The 23,894-nt window shown below is 33.7% G+C and overlaps 1 protein-coding gene across 1 annotated transcript in view; it reads right to left on the reverse strand.

Moving 5' to 3' along the window:
* LOC129231264 (probable leucine--tRNA ligase, mitochondrial) overlaps positions 1-23,894 on the reverse strand; it is a 77,653-nt gene that overhangs the window by 37,627 nt on the left and 16,132 nt on the right. The window contains exons 3-9 of the mRNA XM_054865548.1: positions 23,220-23,345; positions 21,167-21,258; positions 19,295-19,355; positions 19,123-19,212; positions 16,182-16,325; positions 15,204-15,555; positions 11,190-11,296 (exon numbers count right to left, since the gene is read on the reverse strand). Coding sequence (XP_054721523.1) covers positions 11,190-11,296; positions 15,204-15,555; positions 16,182-16,325; positions 19,123-19,212; positions 19,295-19,355; positions 21,167-21,258; positions 23,220-23,345 — 972 coding nt within the window. The remainder of the gene's footprint in view (positions 1-11,189; positions 11,297-15,203; positions 15,556-16,181; positions 16,326-19,122; positions 19,213-19,294; positions 19,356-21,166; positions 21,259-23,219; positions 23,346-23,894) is intronic.

Consider the following 23,894-nt stretch of genomic DNA (forward strand, 5'->3'; position numbering starts at 1 on the left):
CGGAAGGCAATTTCTTCAATAATGGCTGAATGGATATTAATGCTTGAGGCGTCAAATTCAAGGTACTTTTACGTGAATTTGCCAAACTTAGTGTTTTAAAAAAGGGCATAATTTAAGTACTAAACAAATTTTCTCTCGATTACGAAAAAACGGTTACCTAGTTATTATTATGTAACAAACAGTTACTGTAAGCTCACTTTTTCTGCCTTACTTATCTATGATAATGTAAATATTTTTTGTTCAGATCATGAGGACCTATAAACGGAAAACTGAGAGGGCTACAGTGACAGCAGATGATAGAAAGAGAGCTGTTGAAGCACACACAATTGAAAAAAGAAGTTAGAAAGAAGTAGCTGATGAATTCCAGAACTCTGTTAGAAGTCTCGCACGGTACAGTGGGAATGCAAAAGAAAATAGGAATGCTACTCAAAGGGTACCAGACGGCATTGGATGATGTGAAATAGGGCAGCAGGTGTTCATTCCTGAGCAAGAGTTTGCTTTGAGTGAGTACATTGTAAAAGGCAAGTGACATATACTTTGGCTTGAGCCAAAGAGGTCAGAAAGTTGGCATATCAATTTGCAGTTGCTAATGGCATTGCTCAAGTAGTTGGGACTCGAAAGAATTAGCAGGTCTTGATTGGTTTTCTTTCTTCCTAAAACATCACCCACAACTGTCAATACATACTCTTGAGGCCACGAGTTTGGCTCAAATGGCCAGTTTCAACCCATATTATGTTCAAAGGTTTTTCAACTTCCTACAATCTGTAGTGAACCAACATTCATTTAACGCCCAGGACATATGGAATATGGATGAGACTGGTATTACTACCGTTCAAAAGTCAGAACGGGTGGTTGTTCCATTCTGCCTTTCTTTGTTTTTCCAAGAATCAAATATTATGACCGTTTTGTCTTCAGTAGGCCAGAAAATAGTGACGGGGATAGTAATACCTCAAGCTGGATGGTGGAAAGAAATTTTATCAAATTTGCTAAACACTTCGTTTTTCACAGCAGGAATACAAAAGAAAGACCAACTCTGTTGTTGCACAATTCACACCTTTCTGTGACTGCACTTGACTACTTCAAGGATAATGTGGTAACAGTCCTCTCGTTCCCTCCACACTGTAGCCACTAGTTATAGCCATTTGATCTGAGTGTATATGGTCCATTATAGAAGTATGTCAACATTGCATGTGATGCATGTATGACAAACAATAAAGGGAAAAGAATGGACATTTATGATATCCCTGGAATTGCGGCTGCAGCTCTTTCGAGTGCTATAACCCCAACAAACATCTAGAGCGGGTTCAGAAGAGCTGGCATTTCTCCACTTAATCCAGATATATACACTGAGGCAAATTTCATGCCTAGTTATGTAACTGATCGCACTGAACGAGTCATGGAAGTGACCTCTGCTCCTTCAGTATCTAGCCTAGAGATATCCCCACTTCCCGACCCAGTTGATCCTGATCAACCTAGGACATGCGAAACTGGACTTCTTGCTACACCAGGACCTTCTTATAAACCAGGCACTTCAAGGGATACCTTTCAGAACTTATCTCCTGAAGATATTAGGCCATTCCCCAAAGCAGAGTCACAAGTAGTAATATCCAACCGTGGTCGCAAAACAATACTCTGCCATCTTGACAAGGACACCGGAAAAAGGCTGTTGGAAGATGAACAGAAGAAGAAAGAAAGAAAATCCAAAGTGAATACAAAAAAAAAAGTCTAGACCAGGGTTAAAAAATACAAAACCAGCAAAAAAGGCAAAGAAAATGAAATGTGTACTTAGCTCCACTGATGAAGAGGAGGATTTAAAGATTACAAATGTAGTGAGTAAGAATAGTTTAGGTGGACTTGGATTGAGTTTGAGCAGTGATAATGATGAAGAAGATGGAATTTTGCCTTTGCAAAGTGTGAGGTTGGTGTGAAAAACTCAAACGAGAAAAAGGTCATAGGGACTCAGAGTCATAAGATTGATGTTGGGGATCTCATTGTGGGGGGACTATGAAGCTGTGAAATACATTAACAGGGTATACCCTGGAAAAATTACGGACACTTGGAATGACGAATTTAAAGTATCTACAATGGAGAAATATAAGGGAAACTGGTGTTGGCCTGAAAGCATGGACATAACCTGGTGCAAATCTAATAACATCATCAAAAAAATTGAACCACCCATTATGATACACAGTGACCCCACTTTATTCAGTTGCCATGTGACTTAACTGGATGATTTGATTTTGACTTCTTATAATTTGTATGTTTTTGTCAATATACTTTTTGTGTACTTAAAAATGTGTTTATTTTTCTTTTTCGACACATACAAGGTTCAATTTCAAGCACATTAACATTATTTCTAACTGCACCTTTCATAAAGACAAGTAGAAACGCTTGCCTCACATCATATGCCAACTTATCCCACTACCTATGCCAACTAACCCCGACTCAGGGGTTAGTTGGCACTGTTGAGGCGTCTTCGGAAAATATTTTTCACTAGTTTCCCAAAGAATTTTAGATGATGCTTGAGTTTTTTTGTAGCCAAAATGTTACCCTACCAGAGTCATAAGTCACTTTTACCGTAAATACTACAGAAAAAAATAGAAAAATCAAAAACTGAAAACTGCTAACTAGCCCCGGTCTCTCCTAATAAAAACTGAAAGTACACCAATAGTACGAGTCAATATCATACTTAATTCTTTTACTGTTTTATTTCCCACAAATTATTAGGAACCAAATTTAAACTCTTAATTCAAGCATATATTGTAAACAACTTTTGTCAATACTATAGTATTTACGACACATTTTCTGCGTTGTCTCCAAGGAAACGGTAAGAGATTACATAATGCCACACTGCATTTGAGGGGCCTCATTGAAATAAGTAGTGTTAGAACTTGTAATTTCAAAATCATTTTGTTTTTTCAAAATTGAAGGTAAATGTTTTTCCTAATTATTAGGAAATGTGTCTCAAAAGTGCCATTGTAGACGGAGTTTAACAATAAAAAATTGTTGCGGAATCCAGAGCCATTCAACATTAAGATCAGTACCTGGACGACCGAGCCTCGCTCGGCTTTAAAAGAATTATTTTTTGTCAACTGTGTTTTTTTAAGGTTCAATACTTTTCCAAATATATACTTGAAAAGCTTCACGTTAACGAAATATTAAGCACTCGACCTTCTTATAACACTAAAGTATCAAACAAAGTAGATTCTGAATGTAATTAAATCAGCATTTTGCTTTAAACTATCTGTTACATTTGTTTCCACTATACAATTTTCTTGTCAGTAATTAAAATTTTTTGACCTTGGAGCCAGTTTTGCTATGGTGAAAACGGTTTTTAACCAAATACTTCCTTTCATACTATGACGCGTTTCACGATTTTATCCCAATCGAGATTTTCTTTTTGAATAAGTACTTCTTGTGTAGTTAGTCACTTTACGCCAGAAAATGCTCCATACAGCATGACATCCATTAAAACTGATGATACACAAACCATTCCAACAAATGATAACAACTGTCTTATCAAAACATGAACAGTCTCAAGACATACGTTTCTTCGAAATAAAATTTAGATGCGTAATTTAAAAATATGTTAAACTATTTGAAGTGTAAAAAGAAAAAAAATAAATAAAATAAAATAGGACGGTCAAGCAATAGTTTCACTTAAAAAAGAAAAAAAGCCTTACATCGACTTACATAATGCTTTTGAATTTGTTTTCAGCCAAGTGTGTTTGAAATTAGCCAAAGTGGCCAATATCAGCCAAGCCTGGCAACCCTAAGCAAGTATAAAATTTTAAAGCGAGAAGAGACAAATTTTCATTGTTATGGTTGCAAATCGTCTGCCTGATGCGTCAACTCACAGTTTACTTCAAGACTTAACTCAATTTGACTTTATATTAAAAAGCTGTTTTTTGTAAAAAATTGCATTTTTACAGAAAAAACATTGATGTAGATGAACTTAGAATGCAAAACTACAATTAAATCCAAAATTTCATCCAAATCGTTAGAGCCGTTTCCGAGATTAGAAATATATATATACCCACAAGAATTGCTCGTTTAAAGATATAAGATATGTCAAATGTTTAACACTTTGAAAAAGCGATGTGACATGCAGGGTGTCATCAAATCCGACTGTCGCAATAACAAAGGCAACAAGGTTTGACTGTATACATATATAAAACATTTTACCAGTTACAAAGCATTACAGCTTTCTAAACAGAAAAACTTGGGTATTTCTGTGCAGTTACACACATTAGGTAACAAGTGGTCATAAAATTGGTTTAATATGAATAAAAATTAGAGTTTAGAAACAATTAAAATTTTGATTGATTGTCTAATGAGTTATCATAAAAAACATCTCGATACTCAAGTTTTTACACCTTTTGGAAAAGTTTTATGCATGATTTTTTGAATTCGGAAGAGCAGGGAATCATGTTACTATCAGTGCCCAGTGTCGTGCTGTTTTGCCAGTACAGCCAAATAGAAAAGTTTTTTTTGCCCATTGTGTTTCGAAAATAATTCTCTAACCTCCTGAAACACAAAAAAATCTTTCACTATCAGCTGAGCTGATTGTAATCGTTAAAAAATAATTGGAGTAACAAAGTTATGTATGAAAACACTTTGTATATCTTGCTCTTCAAAATTACCCAGGCAACTTCAAAAATTGTGTGTGTGGGGGGGGGGGGGGTTAGTTTTTCATCACTGAATAATCTAGTATCATCGGCGCTCTCAGCTTCAATGGGATGTCATGTGCCTCCTGCTATGTTATTCACTATTCCAGTCTGATGAGTCCATAACAAATACGAAACTGCAGTCTCTGGATGTGATAACCGATTTGTCGATATATTGCTTGTAATTTTTCTTGCCTCATACTAAAAATTTTACTCATAATTGAAACATTTTATTTTTCGTTTTCTAAATCCAATCCTGATAATACAGAGCCAACCATACAGAAAAATAATGATCATCAAATCTTGTAGTAGTTTAATTCGAAACTGAATCGATTACTTCATACAAAATATTAAAAAATCAATGTTTGACTTCACATCATCATGTGGGTTTTTGTCTATACATCTATGTAAAATCTATTTTCAGTTTCAATTGTAGATTGAGCTATGGTAGTATGAACGCACAGTTCAATTGCAGATTGAACTGTCGTTTGAATAGTCCGAAAATTAAGGATAGCGGATGGAAGATGTTTTGATGGAGTAAAGCATTTTTCAAAAACTTTCCTCTCAATACATACAAATTTAATAAAAATTCAAATGAAATCATGCATGCTAAAGGGCATGAGCTTTTTCATCATTGAAAGAATTGTTTTACAATAATTCTTCCAGTCATCAAATCACTGCTTTGAAGTTATAGAGAGATGTTTTTATGGTTTTAACTCTTGAAGACCATCTTGTGTCACTCCGAGATTGCATAATTATAGAGCCCCATAAAAGGTATTTGTTAGGGTTTTTTTTAATCAATAAGCACATGAATTTTTAAGAAATTTCTGTGAAAGCATATAATGCATCGAGCAGCTGTGTGCAACGTGTTTCTAGCAAATGAAAGCGATGAAAACTCATTAAATAAATATACTTAAAAAATGAGCGTAAAAGTGAATGTAAAATATTAAGGAACTTTTTTGAGCAATCCATTCAGCCACACTACTTTGCTTGGGCCTCTCATATTGGACGGACATACCATCTCTACACTGGGCACACTAGCCTATATGAGAAAATGTCTTCTTTAGTTTAAATTAACCATGGTTCTCTATCAGTTTTCTATGTTCTGAGATGGCTGGAAAATACTTCATGAATTTCTAAGTCATCATCCAAGTAACGAAAAACTTTTTCTAGTTTGGGAATATATCGAGTTTCATCAAATAGTTACTGAGAACCAGCGAGAGTTTTTTTAATTATACACATATAATAATATATACATATAATATAAATATACACATATATAACATTAATTTCCGACTTACATAAATTGAATTCGACCATTTTCTATCATTCTGCTCAAAAAATTTGGGGGTGCGACTGTCCCCTCTTGACCCCACTATTTGCCACACTTGCAATGAGCGATCTATTTGTGGTGCATGTGTAGCTGAAGCTATAAAGCAGTTAGACGTCTATATTTGCGTCCTCATTTTGTGTTGTGATTCCTCATGCATTGTAGACCCCCATATTATACATAAATATGTAACAAATCTTCCATTCTTAAGGAAGGAAACCAGTTTAGACGGGTCATAAAAATCACTTTTTTAAAATGTTCTAAATGTTAGTGAAACTATTCAAGAATATGTTGCCAAAATTTCAGTGGAAAATTCCGATTTGTTTCTATGCTAATGAGCACTTTAGTGATTATGGAGATTTGAAAGCATTCACAGCAGCTTTTTTCTCAAACAGGTTTTTCTCAAAACAACTTTTTTCAACTGGTAGGTTTTCTAGCTCTAAGAGTTATAGACCAATTGTTCTGAAAATTCATGTGTATATTCTTTATTCAATTATACTCTATATGAACCTAACTCTGGGATGATATTTTTAATTTAAAAAAAAAATGCAAGAAATGTTTAAAAAATGGTAGAAAAACATAACATAGTAATCAAACACCTTAAAACATGCAATTTTCAAATTTTTTGATCACAATTAGGTTTATATTCTTAGGAAATATGTTGTTTATGAGAAAGAAAAATTATAATGATTACAGATAAAACTGGCTTCGGTAATGCCCACTAGCAACAAGCTCTGATGGCGACCATCTATGGACAGCAGCTTTTAATTCCACTATTTCTGGTGGAAATGATTTGAAAATATGAAACGATGTACTTCAAAAGAGGAATAAAATATCCTCCAAATTTAAAGAAATTCTGAATATTCTTTGCTATTAAAAAAATTTAATACAAACACCAAAATTTCGACCTCCTTAACTGGTTTCCCCCCTAAAGTTGCAATTTTGGTTTTACTAACAGAAAAACTTTTTATTTTTCAAAACTGTACTCTCAATCACACTGGAAAACATCTTTCCTCACTTATATTTTAAAAGCAAAAATTTTCTATATTTATATCAAGCTGCCTGGCTTCAGGGGGAAAAACTAATTTTCCAGCAGTGGACTGTATATTGAGATTGGTGACTGCATTGATGAGTCGTGGTTAAAACAACAAACAATTAAATTTATTTACAATTAGAGTATGAGCATAATATTGAAGTAAGACTAGGATACGCATCTATCCTTGCAAGGGATTGGGAGCGAGAGCCCTATGGCTGCATCCGCTACAACGTTGGAAGTGCATCTCCGAGGGGTGGTTTTCCACGCTCCTCTCACAATGGGGGCTTTAGGGTTGCTTGGCGAAGCCAAGAGCCAAGAGCCCAAGCGTTGCTTCTTATCGCTCGGGGACCCGCGCAGAGGCGTTAACATGCCGCCCGGCGTTGCAATGCATTGCATTCAACAATTGAAAAACATAGATTTTACCTAAGAATCGAACAAATCCTTTACCAAAATTGAATAATTATGAAAACAATAACACATGTTAAATAGGATAGCATAATGAGTAACATAATGAGCAATACAATCGAAATAAAAAAATTACAATTACAAATATTTCATCTGAATAACAAAAATAATTTCAATACTAAACACGTCTTTTGGTCTATCAGCAGCACACAAACTTTAGAGAATAATCTCTTTGTTATCCCAGTTCCAATCAATTTCTGACTAACAGACATTAATTGTTGTAGAAATTTTTGCTGCTCAGCAGTGCGGTATTTCATGATGGCAAGTTCTTTGATTTCTTTTTATAAGTTTTATAACACACGATTTTTTCACATTTGCTGAAAATGCTGGAAGAGTATGGCTTGGCACAATAGAACCATTATCCGCAATTTCAACAGTATTTTCTCTGTTTCTAATTTTCTCAGGATCAGCTTGCACTTTGTTCGAGTTTGCTGTATCAGCAGGTACCATAAATGTAGATAGCACAGTTTTGGGGGTACCTTGTACAGATGTCCGAGAAGAAGAGTCACTAGAAACAACCACAGTTTGAACCCGGAGTTCATGTGATTAATACGTTTTTGTTGCACAGAACTTGAGATCACCGATGTCACATGATTTGAAGATTCCTCCTTAGAGATGAAAAACTTATCTGGCGTGGTGTTGGATATTGCTGAAGACGGTTGCACTACGTAATTACTGGCATTACTAGAACTGTGAATGTTCAGGCTCTGAACAGTCAATGGCACAAGAGTTGTTGTAGTGGTAGTAATTGAAGATGTTGCTGTATCTCCTATGGATGTAACGATTGCCAAGGATGACGTATCAGAAATATTTATTGCTGGGGCAGCATTCAGCCTTGCGAGCAAAATTGAATAGTTGCGTACGGTAAAGGGCTCAATGGCAACAGGCACTGAAACCGACGATGTCGTGACAGTGGGTAGGATGACAGGGGCCACTTTATTGGTTGTCCTTCCATGGATCTTCGAGGAAGGTATAAACTGCTGGATTCTCTGTGAAGTGCTGCTGAACGTATTATGAGGCTGAAAAATGGCACTGCCATCTTGTGTCAAAGCAAGATTGATCAGAGATAGGGATGTGTGTCCTATAGGAATGTGACTAAGTTGTTCCGTTAAAGAGGGATTTGCCTTATAACAAGTGATACAACTATGCACAATTTTTCGGCATTGATTCCTACCATTCAGGGGCCAAAATCTTTCTCTTACAAAATATAATAAGGACTGCGGTCCAACATGTAAATTTTTTACGTGAAAATGCTTTATAATAATTTGAGTTAGCTTGTGCTTAGCAGGGAGTATCGCAGGATGCTTTTGAGAATAACAGAGGTTCGAATTACTTAAACGACCTCCTACTCTAAGGACGTTATTTTTATCTAAGAAAGGGTTTAGAGATCTTAATTTACTATTACCTGTTACGAAATTTCCCTTTGATAAGTTCGTTATTTCCATTTCGAATTCTGTCCTTTGAACAGCCTGAATAAGAAATGTTTCCGCCTTCACTAACTCTTGCGTCTTGATTGGGCCAGATGACCTTTGATCAGGGTACCTGCAGTTTTGAATAAATCTAAACATAAAACTTAGAGTTCTCACAAGTTTTGTAAAGTTATTAGAGATTCCTAGAATGTCATTAAGAAATGAATTGTTATCGATCGTAACAGTCAATGAAATGTTCGATAGTTCATTAGGAGTATGTCTCTCAGCTTCAGTCTTGTTCCCCGAGTGTCTCCTAAACTCTTGAGAGTATTCTGCAACATCAGCTGGGGTGCAGATCTTAACAGTTGACAGTAGGATAGCTTTATGACTTGAAAGTAAACAAGTGTCTCTGTTCTTCCCCCGCTCGAGTGAGGGGTTTTCAACACCTGTATTGCTTGAGGCAAATTGTGGAGAAGAAATTGCGCTTCGTTCGCCATGGGGGTTGAGGATGAATGCATGGGAATTTCCGGTCGAGCTGTCCTTGTGTAGTAAAGAGTGGTGCCTTTGTGAACAGTTTCGGCAGCTGTTCTTAGATTTGCAATCTTGTACTCGGTGAGATAATCCAAAACAATTTAAGCACAAATTGTTTTTCCGCACTAGGTCATACCTTTGTTTGACATTTAGACGCTTGAATTCTTCACAATTATGCAGATTATGTGAAGCACTGCACAATTTACAACTGTTCAACGGCAATGGCTTATTTACACTGCTTATGGATGTTTTTTGAGTTAATCTGGGTTCTATTTGTAAAGTGTATTGAATTTGAGAGTTCTCCAAAAAATGATGCCTCTTTTCTAAGAGTTGAACAAAATTGCTCCATTTTGGGAGGTCTGTAGAGGTTAAGGACATCTCAAATTGTTTTCGTGATTCTGCATCCACCTTTTGAAGAAATATGTTGAGGAGTAAAACTTCTGTAAAATCGTTACATTGCAGATCCATTTGCTGGAGTGCACGCAGATGCTTATGAATCTTGTCCACAAGATTTCTCAGCTCATCTGCAGACTCATGAGTAATTTTCTGGATGTTTAACAGCTCTTGTATATGACTGTTCACTATTAGTCTCTTATTTTCGAACCTCTCAGTCAAGGCTTTCCACAGGGACTGGTAGGTATCATCTATTGTTTCTATTTCTTTGGCGCGGCCGATAAGTGATGATTTCAGGTAATACAGTTTTTGTGAATCTGAGAGGAAAGAGTAGCTATTGATGATGGAGTTAAATTGTTCTTTGAAGAGGAACCATTCTTCATCTTTACCGTTAAATTTTGGAAGTGATATTTCGGGAAGCCGGATACTGATTGTTGAGTTAGGTGGTGTATTATTAAAGGAGCGGGAACTTGTTGTTGAGCTGCTTGAACTTACGCTTGAGGGTGACTTCTATTTTTTCTAATTCTTCTTCGAGTTCAATGAAAATCTTTTCATTTTCGTCCAATTCCTCATCCTTCAGCACCGAATAGTAATCCAATTTCAGCTGCTCGAATTTGGTTTTTAGAGCTTGCACATGTTCAAGTTTGCATTCGATTTACGTAGAGTCCATATCACTTCCTATAAATGATAGCAACCGCGTGACTTGTCCTTTGAGACCTCCTCGTCTGTGGTTTAAAATGTTGAGGTCCGTCATCTCGTTAAGTAGAAAGTCCGCTAAGAAATCAAATACGCTGATTCTCCTCCGGTGAGACTTGACCAAAAATGAAGCCGCCTGGCTTCAGGGGGAAAAACTAATTTTCCAGCAGTGGACTGTATATTGAGATTGGTGACTGCATTGATGAGTCGTGGTTAAAACAACAAACAATTAAATTTATTTACAATTAGAGTATGAGCATAACATTGAAGTAAGACTAGGATACGCATGTATCCTTGCAAGGGATTGGGAGCGAGAGCCCTATGGCTGCATCCGCTACAACGTTGGAAGTGCATCTCCGAGGGGTGGTTTTCCACGCTCCTCTCACAATGGGGGTTTTAGGGTTGCTTGGCGAAGCCAAGAGCCAAGACCCCAAGAGTTGCTTCTTATCGCTCGGGGACCCGCGCAGAGGCGTTAACATTTTATTTTTTAAACTTCATTTTATAAAACAATATTTTTCTTAAATATAGTTAATATTACTTTCTTGGAAATCTGCATCAAGTGTCATAAATAACTCACATAAATAATTTCCCTTACTTTGACTTTGTTTTCTATAAAAAGAAATTTCAATATCATAAAATGTTTTTTTTTTAAGAGTACTTACTTCTTCCGAATTAATTAGGCAGTTTGAAGGATCCAAAACTGGAACAATACTTATGCCATGCTTTGAAGCAAATTTCAAAATTTTTTCATCGCCATTTGAAGAAATACCTACATTGAAAAGATAAATGAAGCAAAAGTACACTGAAATATGTTGTGCTTATTAGGTGCTAAGAACTCAAATTTTTAAGTGGAATGGATCAAAGGCTTTTAGATGGTTGAAAAAGAAACAATTTTACTTGGTTTCACTAGCATTTTTGTTACCTCACATTCTAAAAGCCTTTGTTCAGAGTCTTGGTTCTCCACTAATTTATACCAATTCTTAACAATAGCCTCTTCTTATACCATTAAAATTTTATATATATTCCAAAATTTGAAATCTTTGAAAAAATACAAACAAATATTAATATCATTTTAACCTGAGAGAACGCGCTCGATTTGATAATGGAGTTTCTTTTTTTCAATTGGCCTTAAAAGGTCATTCTCTTTAGTAGTCGACTTTTACACACCCCTCTACTCATAGCCGGTGGCAAAAATTCTTAAGGGCATTATTTCTTCATTAACAAAGGGTTTTTTTTACACTTTGGATCTGGCTGGACCCTACGCGCGTTATCGCGTGAGTCAGATAGTTGCACTTTATCATTGCTACTTTCCGTGAGTGGACGTTCATTTTTAGCTTCACCATTGTGACTCTGTAAGAAATAGAAATTGAGAGGCTACGAACTCTTTTGAAGGAATTTGAGAGCGAAGAAGATAATTTTTCAGATGATGAAATTTGTTCTGATCATGAAAATATAAGTGAACACGATTCAGAATCAGAATTTGATGAAGATTCTGATGTACAAGAGATAGTTCTACACTAGGAGGGTGATTTTATTGGGAAAGATAAGTGTACATTATGGGCGAAAGAAAATCTTAAAGCAAATGCTCGAACACTTGCACACAACATCATTTTGCATCTCCCAAGACCCAGACTGGCTGCAAAGAATGGAATCAACAGCAAATGAGACTTGGGATATTTTTATAGGTGAAGAAATTATTAATGAAATTATAATTAGCACCAACATTTATATTAAAAAAAATATCGTATGATTATTCAAAAGCTAGAGAGGGTAAAGAAACTGATGAAATTGAAATTCGAGCGGTCTTTGGATTTCTATATTTGTGTGGATTACACAAATTGTCTCACCTGAACGTTCGTGATCTATGGGCTACAGATGGAACAGGTATAGAAATGTTTCCTGCCACAATGTCGTACATGCGATTTTTACTTATTCTGAGATGTTTGAGGTTTGATGACATCAATACAAGGAAAGAACGACGAAAAGAAGATAAACTTGTGGCAATCAGAAGCATTTTTGAAATATTTATCAAACTTTGTCGAGATTCCTACTGCGTAGGGAAGTAAGTCGCGATTGACGAAAAACTTTTGAAGTTTCGAGAACGTTACAGGTTTAGACAACAAGGCCAGTTTTTGTGCAAAGAACACACACTGAACCTCTGTTGATTCTGCATGGATAAAGAAGAATAAAAATAGAGCTGTAAATGAAGTCAGGTTCGGAAGTTAAATTTGCATCATGTATGTATATTCTTTAATGTATTCAAGAGATTTACTGAATTATAAAAGGTAGAATATCTTTAATTTTCTCATTACTTTACTCTTAATTTTTTCATTACTACACATTCTGCCTTGAAATATTACTTAAAAATTGGATTTAACTATAAGTTAGGTGCTCGGGGTCCGTGCGGACCCCACGCGCGCTTCCGTGTTTGAATGAAAGGCGCACTTTCTCCCGGGTTAAGCTCAATGGCAGTTAAACTGAACATTTTATTCGAGATAATCTATTTCTACAATTGCAACAAAGTACTCTTAAAATAAAGTTTAATTTAAAAAATATCAACAGCCTTTTATAAATTAATGCTAAAAACTAAGAGAAACTTTCAAGTTCAGTTCAAGGTCGAAAAATGTAGCACCTTTCTAGAGGTGTTGAAAAACAGAGTTTAAGAAACTTTTTTTTTTTTGTGTAATCTCAGTAACTTTAGTAGACTTAAGTTTTTTTAAAAAGCTAATTTCTACCTTTCCACAAAATATCTTTTCATAGCTGCATAGAAAAGTTTGTAACATGAAAACTTTCTTATTTGCATTATTAAAACAAGAAATCAATACCTAAAAGGAGGGAGGGGGGGGGGAGTCAAATGTGAAAAAAATTAAAAGATTTAATTTCGGAATAGACATTAAAAAGTGCTGCTCAAATGAACATGACCTGAATTTTCATGCTAAGGGACTTTTGACAAGCACCACTTGAGGCAAAATGGTACCTAACAGTGTAATCACAGTAAATTTTTTCTGAAGCCATTTCTGAATAATATCTGATTTTCAAGAGAAAAATAAGAAAATCATAATAATAATCACTACTAATAATAAAGCTGGATGTCTGGATCTCTATGACGCGCATAGCTCCTAAATTATTCGGCTGATTTTCATGAAATTTGGCACAAAATTATTTTGTCGCATAAGTGTGCACCTTGAAGCAATTCTCGAAAATTCAATTTTGTTCTTTTTCTATTTCAATTTTAAGCAACCATTGGTGGATTTAATTTCTCTGCAGCAATATCGAGGGATTATCATAACATGGAGGAGTAAACTACCAAACATATACGAGCAAATTACCAAAACTTGGACGAGCCAACTAATATAGCATATTGGTAAGATTGGATCATCTATTATTTGTAAATATATAGGAAAACCAAATGAACTTTTAATTTTCTACTATGGGCAAAGCCATGCAGGTACCGCTAGTAATAAATAAATAAATAAAGGTTCTCCTTTGCTAGAAGGCAAATCCTACATCATTGGCACTAAATTGGCTTATTTTTTCTTCATGCCTTTGGCATGATAATAGAGTCCTTAAACATTTTTAATTAAAAAAAATATTATTCGGTCATAAATGTAGTTGCAAGAGTGATGCTTACAAAGAACCTCTACAGATGAAAAATTAAATTAACACTGACAATGATAAAAAAAAAAGTCCAACCCACAACTATCCCTAATTGGTCAGGCAACTGTAAAAACTTCTTATCCTTTACATTGCTCTTTCTTTTTCTTTTTTACAGTAAAGCTATATTAAAATTGTTATTGGGAATGAGATTCATTTAAGAAAAAAAACTTGTTTGTTTTATTAAAAACAGGAACCAGTAACTAAACTTGTTTTTCTGTAATGCATATCATTTATTCGATAGTGGACCAGAGTGGTCTCATTCAACTGTCATAGTTTCAAAGCTTTTAGTAACTTTGCATTGGAAGTACAGACTATGTGTTTGCTCTGGTGACCTACTTTTGGAATGAATTGTTCCAACAGACTGGGAAGGAAGAATCTCTCCTCCCCTCCAATAAAAATAATTATAACAACATGTCATATTAAAGCATAAGACATATAATTCAGTACAAATGTAAAATTATACTTATAAAAGAACAACAATCAAGGTCGAAATCACATTTTGAAGTGGAGGGGAGACTTCATTCCAAGATTTATGCACAGATTACAAGCTCTTCAACGGGAGAAAAATTAATGAATAATACAATTTGTTGATCACTTCAGCATTTTCTGTTACCACTCACTATATGAAATTAGGCTCTGTGTACTTTTTTTGTGCACAATTTCATTAAAATTTTTAACAATCGTTTACTTTTCTGGACCAATAAGTCAGCAAAACAAGTCAGGATGAGACAAATTATTTTCAAAGAGGAAATTAATATGTATACTGCCTAGCAAAATGAGAATTGAGGAGGCATCGTCCCATTCTTTGAAACAGAAGATGTTAAACTGATGGGCTAAATTTCTACACAGATTAGAGAATCAGGGACAATTTAATCATTTCAAGTTAGGAACAATTACTGCTTAATAGGGCTATTGGTTTTGGAATGGTTTAATTAAAGATAGTTCAGCTGTATTTGTATTTTCTTATTCATATTAATCTATTTTTATTTATTTATCCCGTTTACAAAAGATATTCTCACCAAAACAGGAGTCGGTTGCTGAGCTACAATCCAATTCGTCTGTAACAAAAACCGGCAGAGGCACACCGGTCAATGGATGCTCTACAGACAAATCTAGTGAGTGGCTTTCACTTCCACCATCATACTCAGGGTTATTAAAATGATTGTTGGGGGAGATTGCAACAAAGGTAGCACCATAGAGCAACTCAGGAGAATCTGTCCACACAGTCAGGGTATCGTTCAGCCTCTGTCCTTTATGGTACAGACTCAGCTGATATATAAAGCCATCGGGCTCCCCAATCCAGTGCTTCTGAATTTTTGTAGCGTCTCTCCATTCAACTAATTTTGGATCATTTAAACCATCAAACAAATCCTAAAAATATAAAAAATGTTATCCCATTAGCTAGGGGTCTGAGAGACCTTTTCTTTAAATAAGTAAACAAATAGAAATTTTTAAATTAACAAATCAGTTTGATCAACTCTCCCAAATACTGTCTTCTGTCTCTATCCCCAAATATTTCTTTCTCAAAGTTTTTGATGGGTCCCAAACTTTTGAGAAGACTGTAGGATCTTCCCATAGCTCAAACTACCAATCGCTGGAAGGTTTTAGCCAGACCCTAATTTTTTTAATTCTCTGACAGGCACACCCAATATGCTGGTCCATGTCAGTAGGTGTAAGGGGACATAAATGGTTTACATAATATGCTGTGGTTATTAACATTATTACACACTCACACACTAATAAAACACTAATCCAGTATTTGAGATAATTAAAAGAATAGCCATTTTACAGAATTTTATTCTGAGTTAATTCTACCAACACATAAACTCAAAATTAAACAGTGTGCCAATCAAACAGTAAATTAAATGTTTATGGCAAAAAAAGTGTTATGTTGCCAACTACATTTGGACAAAATACTATGAAAAGGCCCAGAAATTGAACAATGCAAGAATAAAGTGATAAACTAATAACTACTGGCTACTAATTGAACACTGTACCTTTGAAAAAGCTGTTGTACGCAAAAACCACTGCGACAATCTTTGCTTTTCAACTTTGCAGCCAGACCGCCAAGAAAAGCCATTTTCATCAACTTGCTCATCAGCCAACACAGTCTGATCAATTGGATCCCAATTCACAAGTGCCTGGTAATAATTTCATTGAACAAAAACATGCAAAATTTTACGCAATATGATATCAATTTGCAAATTAAGTTTTCACTTGCACATAGACAGGCTGAGATAATATACACAAATATGCAAACGCTGTTCCAAGAAAATTTTCAACAATTGTAGACATTTTTTTTTTCAACTTCTCGGCACTCAGGACGAGCACAGCGTTTTCTTGCAGAAAATATTTAAGAAATTATTCAAGTTTGCAGACAGTTTGAAATTTTATCTGGGATTACACATAAATAGAAAAACATTCACTCTTAAATATATTTATCTTCCCTTGTGAAAAAAGGAAAACAATACTTTTATTTTGCAGGGATATTTTCCCCTCTATCTCACCCTCCTCTTTAAAAAAATTGATTGTAAGTTCTTCATTGCATTAGCAGCAATCTTTATTATTGAGCAATTAAGGTTGCATATTGTACTGTGACCATGATGTCACATCTATTTGCTGTGTCATCGGTAGCAGCAAGTTTTGTGATTTCTAGCAATGTTTCCAATGAAATTTATAAATAATCTGGAAATAAGAAATGAATAAAATATTTTTTTATATTTTTTTTTAAAATTTTTTTTAAAACTTTTGCATGGATAAATTATGTTTATTTGTATTGATCTTTTTTATTCATTTTATTTATTTATAATTTTGTAAGCAGTAAATCTCATCCTACTGATCTTTTAATTTTTTACGAGGTAATTTCTTTTAAATTGGATAATTTTACGTTATAACTTTATTATTTAATTTTAAATACTTAGACAATGTAAACATGAATAATTATTATTAAAATTATATTTTTCATTTACTTATTCATTTATTCTTTTTCTTTTTTGGCCAATTTCATTCAAATTGAATGCTTTTTACACATTTTGTTATTTAATTTTAAATGATTAAATGCTGAAAGTAAAAATTGTTATTCTTTAATCACATTTTACTAAAGAATTTCGTTTACTAAAGATATTTAAATAACTCCATTGCAAACGTTTTCATTATCATTTTGTTTCCCTTAAAACGAATAGGTTTTTAAAATTTTTCATCATTATAAATTTTCAACAATATTTCTTCATAAAAATTATGATTACAAAAATTTTTTGACGCATAGATAATTTATTTTTTGATGACTGCTGCATGTAGTATGGTATTAAGGTTTTACATATTACAATTTATTAGTGTTATTTTGGTACTGGGGTCGGAGTGATTTGAAAAATTTTACGACACAATTTTGATAAACATTTAAGACATTTTCAAGACTAAAAATATAAAGGTGTTTTTTTTTTAAATTTAATTTTTTATTTATTTATTTATTTTTGTTTTTAAAAGTTAAATGTAGTTTATAAGCTTGATTTTTGTAGTAAATGACAAACTATTTCAAATTCAATTCTGAAAACTACAATAGAATGTATTCAATCTTTTATTCTTTAACACAGTGGCACATTATGAAGTAGAAGCATGAATCACATACCAGTAGGATAAATGTATGTCCAATTGCTTCTTCACTTGCCTTGCTGTTGTTTTATCAAATGAATTACAAAGAATGAGGAAAAAATATTCTTAATAAGGAGGAATTCAAACTAGGGTGCAAGGCTAAAATTTATTATACACTTAACTTTTATCAGATAATTAGATACTTTTTGCTATTTCCAAATCATCAAAATGATTCCTGTAAATTACAGATAAATCATTTAAAGATGCAAATGAATGATTGTTTTTTACTATTACTAAAACTAAGAAAATCTCTGCTTCCAAAATTTTATCTTGGGGTGAATTTGAAACAAAAGCTTTGGATTGCTTCATCATAACCAATTTGTTTTCAGTCGAAGGCGAAGAATATGGAAATTAAAGCAAATTAAGGCAAATGACAAAAAATGCCGATAGTTATAAATATATATATGATGCCTTTTGTTAGGTTTATGGAAAAGTGTTTCATTCTTTTTTTTGTTAGAACTCCGGAGAAAGGGGATTTTCGGACAAAAAATTAAGTCTAATCACATGATTAAAGACGCATAGAGATTTCTACGACATAAAACTTCAATAAATGTTCTGCTGTGAATTCAGGTTAATTCATCTATAGAATGATCTAAGTAACATAACACCTGTGGTACCAAGATGTGCACTGTAAAGATCTGTTACAGTATTATCAAAATAGTAAAATTTGGGGGACTTTTCAGCCAGTATTTTTTTTTTCTTTTGAGGGGGGGAGGGTAAGGAAAATGTGTCCTTTTGTATTTAAAAAGCAACAGCATCTTATACAGGGTGCAAGAGAGACACGGAAGATGTCCTGCAAACCATCTAAGAAGCAGTTTACATAACCTGCCAACCATCCTGGTATTAAGATGACACGATCAACGCTAATTAAAGCATGAGCACGCAAACTATAATAAAGTGTGTTTTTAGATAACAAGTAATCTTTCTGCACAAAAAAAATGTGTACCTTGTAAATCCCAAATCATGTGTATGGAATAGTTTTGCAATTTTTGTGATTCATAAACAGTATTTTTATAAATTTATTTTAAGGATAAAGGTATTACTTCATCTCTTAATATTGACGCTGTTTAACTTATAAAAATAACGAGAAAGCACAGTAATATGAATGGCATGAACTTAAATGGAGGTCATACTTTGACAAAGAACTCAACTAGAGAAGAAGGAGATTCATAAATGCTGACAAGCAATTACACTAAAACATCATACTGATAACAAAAAGTCATGCAAAGAACATTACAAACATGTAAATAAAATTCAAACTATTACTGGTTATTGATTTGAATAATTTACTTGTTTTTTATAGGCTAATCCTTGTTCAAACAATAAAATAAACAGATATTGAGTCCACTTATAATATGAAGGATCACATGTTGATAGTTCCTAGAGTAAAATTTAAAAACAATTATTTCAAAATAACAAATGTTTTTATAAATAGCAACAGACTAGCCTGAAACAAACATACCATATCCCAATCGAAGCTAATATTAAGGTCCTTTAGTTGGTTTTTCATAACATTTATGTTGCTGGAAAAAAAAAATGGTTCACACACACATGCTTAAAAATGAAAAATATTTTTTTTAAAGAAAAAGTTTATTTTTAGCATCCCTGAATGAAAAAAAAACTTATGATAGGCATAATAAGTTGTACAAAAACTGAAAAAGATAAACTTATTTGAAACATTACTTGTTTAGCTCTATTCCCAGATTTCAAAATTAAAAATGTTAAGTTTTGGAGCAAAAAGAAATATTTTTATTACGTCAAGAAAAGGTCTAGGGTTCGAAATTCCCTTTCGGGAACTTTTCATAATTAAAGTTTCAAAAAAGGAAATTCTAGGCAATTTTTGGTGGTTTTAGGAAAGAAGAGTAGAAGCCATTATCCGGGTCAATTTGCAAAATGTAAGTTTTAAAGACCCGATTGTAGACATCTCGGGTAGTGTTAGATTAAATAATGACTTCAGTGAGTATCCTCTGATAAATTTTCAAAACTGAAGTTTCAAAAAGTGCAATTTTAGACTACCTTCCATGATGTTAGAAGGAGCGGGTTTTGAAACATTTATCCAGAATTATTAAGAAACTGAAGTTCTAAAACGTAATTTTAGGGTACCTCATTCAACGGAAAAGGAAAGTAATAATTTCGGTGACCTCCTAGTCTAAATCTCTATGATTTAGTTATTTTAAATAAAAATGCTGAGCCCTCCCCCGCCCCCATAAAATGTGCAAATCAGATAAGTAGTAAGAGGTCAGCTAAAAAATCAACCGACCCCTCCTTGAGAACATACTGGATCCTTCCTTGTTCAGAGCTAAGTGGATCAAGTCCATTTTAACTTGGCTCACTTTAGCTCTGAACAAAGCAGATTTCGGGTATGATATGTTACTTTACAATTGTGGCGTTTAGAACTAAAATAAATTAAATTGAAATTGACTACTTTAGTTCTGAATGCTTCATATAAGGTCTTGAAGTCACCAAAAGAGCCAATTTTAAAGGCTTGGTGAGAAATTGAAGGTGCCACACAACTTCGCTGTCTGCATGTTCCAGGCAGTGGCGGCTCGTGCCTTGTAAATGTGAGGGGGCCTGATGATGGGTGCACTAAGATATACAAGATACAGGCAGAAAAAGAAACACACAGATAATCCGCGGCAGTGTATCATTTGAACCTCATTAATTTTACTCTTTTTCCTGCAGATTATGTGCAGGAAAATACAATACAATCCATTTTTTAAATGTCAAGAATGTACGCACGATAAAAAAGGAGTAAAAAGTTATAAATTATTGTCTGAAAAAAGTGAGGGGGCCGGGCCCCCTCTAGCTCCACCGAGCCGCCACTGGTTACAGGACATCTATCTGCAAAGTATGTGAAAGATGTCTTCCACTTCTCACCAAAACTCACTAAACTTGGCGATATTTCTTAAAGTTTTGGCAGTTTTAAGGCCTTATATTTTTATAACAGGGACAGGATAGCAAATTATTTATGCGCCCAGAAACATGTTTCTCTACGCTCTTTCACTTGCTACTTATTTATTTTTCATTGAATTACAATATCATATGATTTTCTGGTCAGTAGATTATGGTCTAATAACTAAAATGTATGAAGAAATTAAAAACTTCTAATACATCTGACAAAAACTTTCAGCATTAATTTAATAACTAAGCATCTTCAAAATTTAGACAAAACAATAAGAAATGCAAGAATTTCTTTTCTTTATTGAAGCATTAAAATGAAACTGTTCATACTACAAATTGTTGAAAAAGTATTTTCAAGTAAAATTTTTGCCCTAAAGTTTATAAATTTTATAACAAAAAAAAAACTTATTTTCAAAAAGGAATCAAACCATACTTTGAAGTCCAGTCAAATGGATGTACACTTTTTTCAATAGCAGCATTTTCTGCTGGAAGCCCAAATGCATCCCAACCAATTGGATGTATGACCTAAAGATAAAGAATTACAATGACTAAAAGAAAAACTAATGATTTATTTCATTTTTATATAGAACCAAAATAGAACATTTAAAAGTCTATCGTTTTAACTTCTATTGTTACATTTCCTGAACTTTTTAAAATTAAAAATATTTTCATAGGTCATTCAAAGAACAAACAACGTTAAAGAATCAAATTTCCAAAAAGTGCAGAGTTCTGTTTCAGGGTACGAAGGGTTTACAACCCCGAAACTTCAATCTAGTGGGATCCCACATGGTATTTAGCAGGAGTAAGAGTAAAATCTAGCAGGATCTCCAATCTCGCAAATTTTTTCCATGCAAACGTTTTCCAACTTTTGCGCTTATAAAACAAACATTGCAACAAGCATCATTTGAAGTTTGTGTGTGTGTGTGTGAGAGAGAGAGAGGGAGAGAGAGAGAGAGAATCACTTTACACGCATTTCTGCAAGAAGAGCAAGAAAAACCTTGTGTCTCATATGATAAACAGTGGATTTATCATTTCAGGAACACAATAAAAGAGCAAATTTTTTCTGAAAATGAATTTCAATTCTCATTCGAAGTTTCAATTTTCATACTTTCAACAACTGATAAAATGTGTAAAATTTATAAACATTATCAAAAACCATCACAAAAATTTAAAATCCAGAAAATTACGCTTTAAAAAAATAGAGAGAGCATTACAGATCGAAAAACCCACTGGAGTAGCAACGATATAATGCTGGGCATTTTGTAAGTTTAAGGAATGCACTCAAACCTTTAGCTTATAAAAAGTGCACAATATTTTTCTCCAAAGAAAAAAGCAATGAAAAACCTGACAATATTTACATATTCGACTTACATATACGACCCTAAAAGAGTTGGATAAACCACAGGATAACTCGCTTGCAGTAAATGGAGCTACTCAAGTTTTTGAATGGCTCTTTAAAGTGAGAGGTAAAATTAGCGAAGTTATCCAAAAACTTTTACTGAGACTGTACCTAGGTGAAACGAAGCAGCATTCACCTGTTGCTGTAATGAATCAAATTCACTGATACAATGACCAAAATGTTAATGAAGCAACAAGGGTATTGTTAAATTGGATACAGCAAAACACATTTCCAATAGACATCGTTTTTGCCTGAAATTTGCAGTTCTTGAGCAAAAACCAAGCACAAGAAATGAAAAATCTATTTCAGAGGGGATCTTTCACTAAATTTCTACAATTATTTAATCTCAGTAGAACGAACTGCAGAGTCACAGCATGTGTTTTCATCAAGCGCACTATTTTTTGAGAAAATTCCTTTCTCATCCCATACGAGCGATGATTTGTTAAGATGCATTGAACTTTTTAAGGGTACTTTTGGGAACCAAACAATAATTTCTAATTGGGACTTTGTTGTGCTCTACAATTAGTGTACTGAATTGGAGAAAACTACTAATTCAAGCTGTGCTTCCTAAAAAGCACAACTTTTCTATTTAACATTAAAATTTAATTATTAGAAGAATAAAGTCAATTCCCCGTGATTCTTTGACACAAGATCGGAAACCCTAGTTAAAAGGAACATGTCAGATATCCTTACATCTAGGACTTCACATGTTTCTTTCTTTTAAATTAACCTCATAACACCTTCAAGTTACCCCATAAAATGAACAGCACCCCCCTTATAAACACCTACTTTTTCAGCACAGTAAAGTTTTCTTGAATGATATACATACTTTATAAAATGATATGTACATTCATGCTTTCTTTAAGCAAAGAAATAGTTATACACTAAACTTATTAATTTATAACTTGAATGAAGGTGTTTCCTTTTTTTCTATCTCTGAAACCTAACCCCAATTTTAATACTAATATTTAGTCATAATTTATGCTGTTTCAATTTACATGGCCTTATGTGATGAAAGTGATTTTGTTGAAAGTATCAAAATTGTTAAAATAACCAACAAACAATAAAACATAAATGCAGCATTTACTCTTTTTCCGTTCATTCTAAAGAACCTTGCAAGAGCATCACTGATGGTGTAGACTCGAACATGTCCCATATGCAGTTTTCCAGATGGATAAGGAAACATTGAAAGCAAATAAAACTTTTCTGCATTCTGTAACATAAAAAAACATAATGAAAAAGAACATATCAAAACCTACAAAATTATAACAGATGAAAAATATTATAAATAATAATACCTCAACTTGTTAGCACTACAAATTTTATTATTTTAATTATTTCGAATATTCTATCCGAAAACATTGAATGCATGGAACATGAAGAATTTTGCTAGTTAAATTACTCTTTATGGCACTAGTAATATTGAGGAACAAGTAAGGCAACTTCAACAAGATTCAAACAAAAATTCTAAGAGAGCAGTATGCAAAAAAGTAGGGCACATGTTTCAGTATTCGTCAAGCTCTCACACAAGGTAGGTGGCGATTGCCTCTCCCTTGAGTTAATCTGAACCGTCACTGTTCCAGGAGTTAAGTCCTAAACACAGGGTTCATGCTCTATTTGAATGAAAAAATTCCACGACTTTTCCAAAAATTTTTCATGATTTCATAAAAATGTTCATGACCTTGTTACATGAAGAGAATAGTAGTATTTAAGATCAAAACCAATTTTTGGAAATGAGTATTAACAAGACTTCTATGTGAAT

Source organism: Uloborus diversus, chromosome 1 (genome assembly GCF_026930045.1).
Source record: "Uloborus diversus isolate 005 chromosome 1, Udiv.v.3.1, whole genome shotgun sequence".
NCBI lineage: Eukaryota > Metazoa > Arthropoda > Arachnida > Araneae > Uloboridae > Uloborus > Uloborus diversus.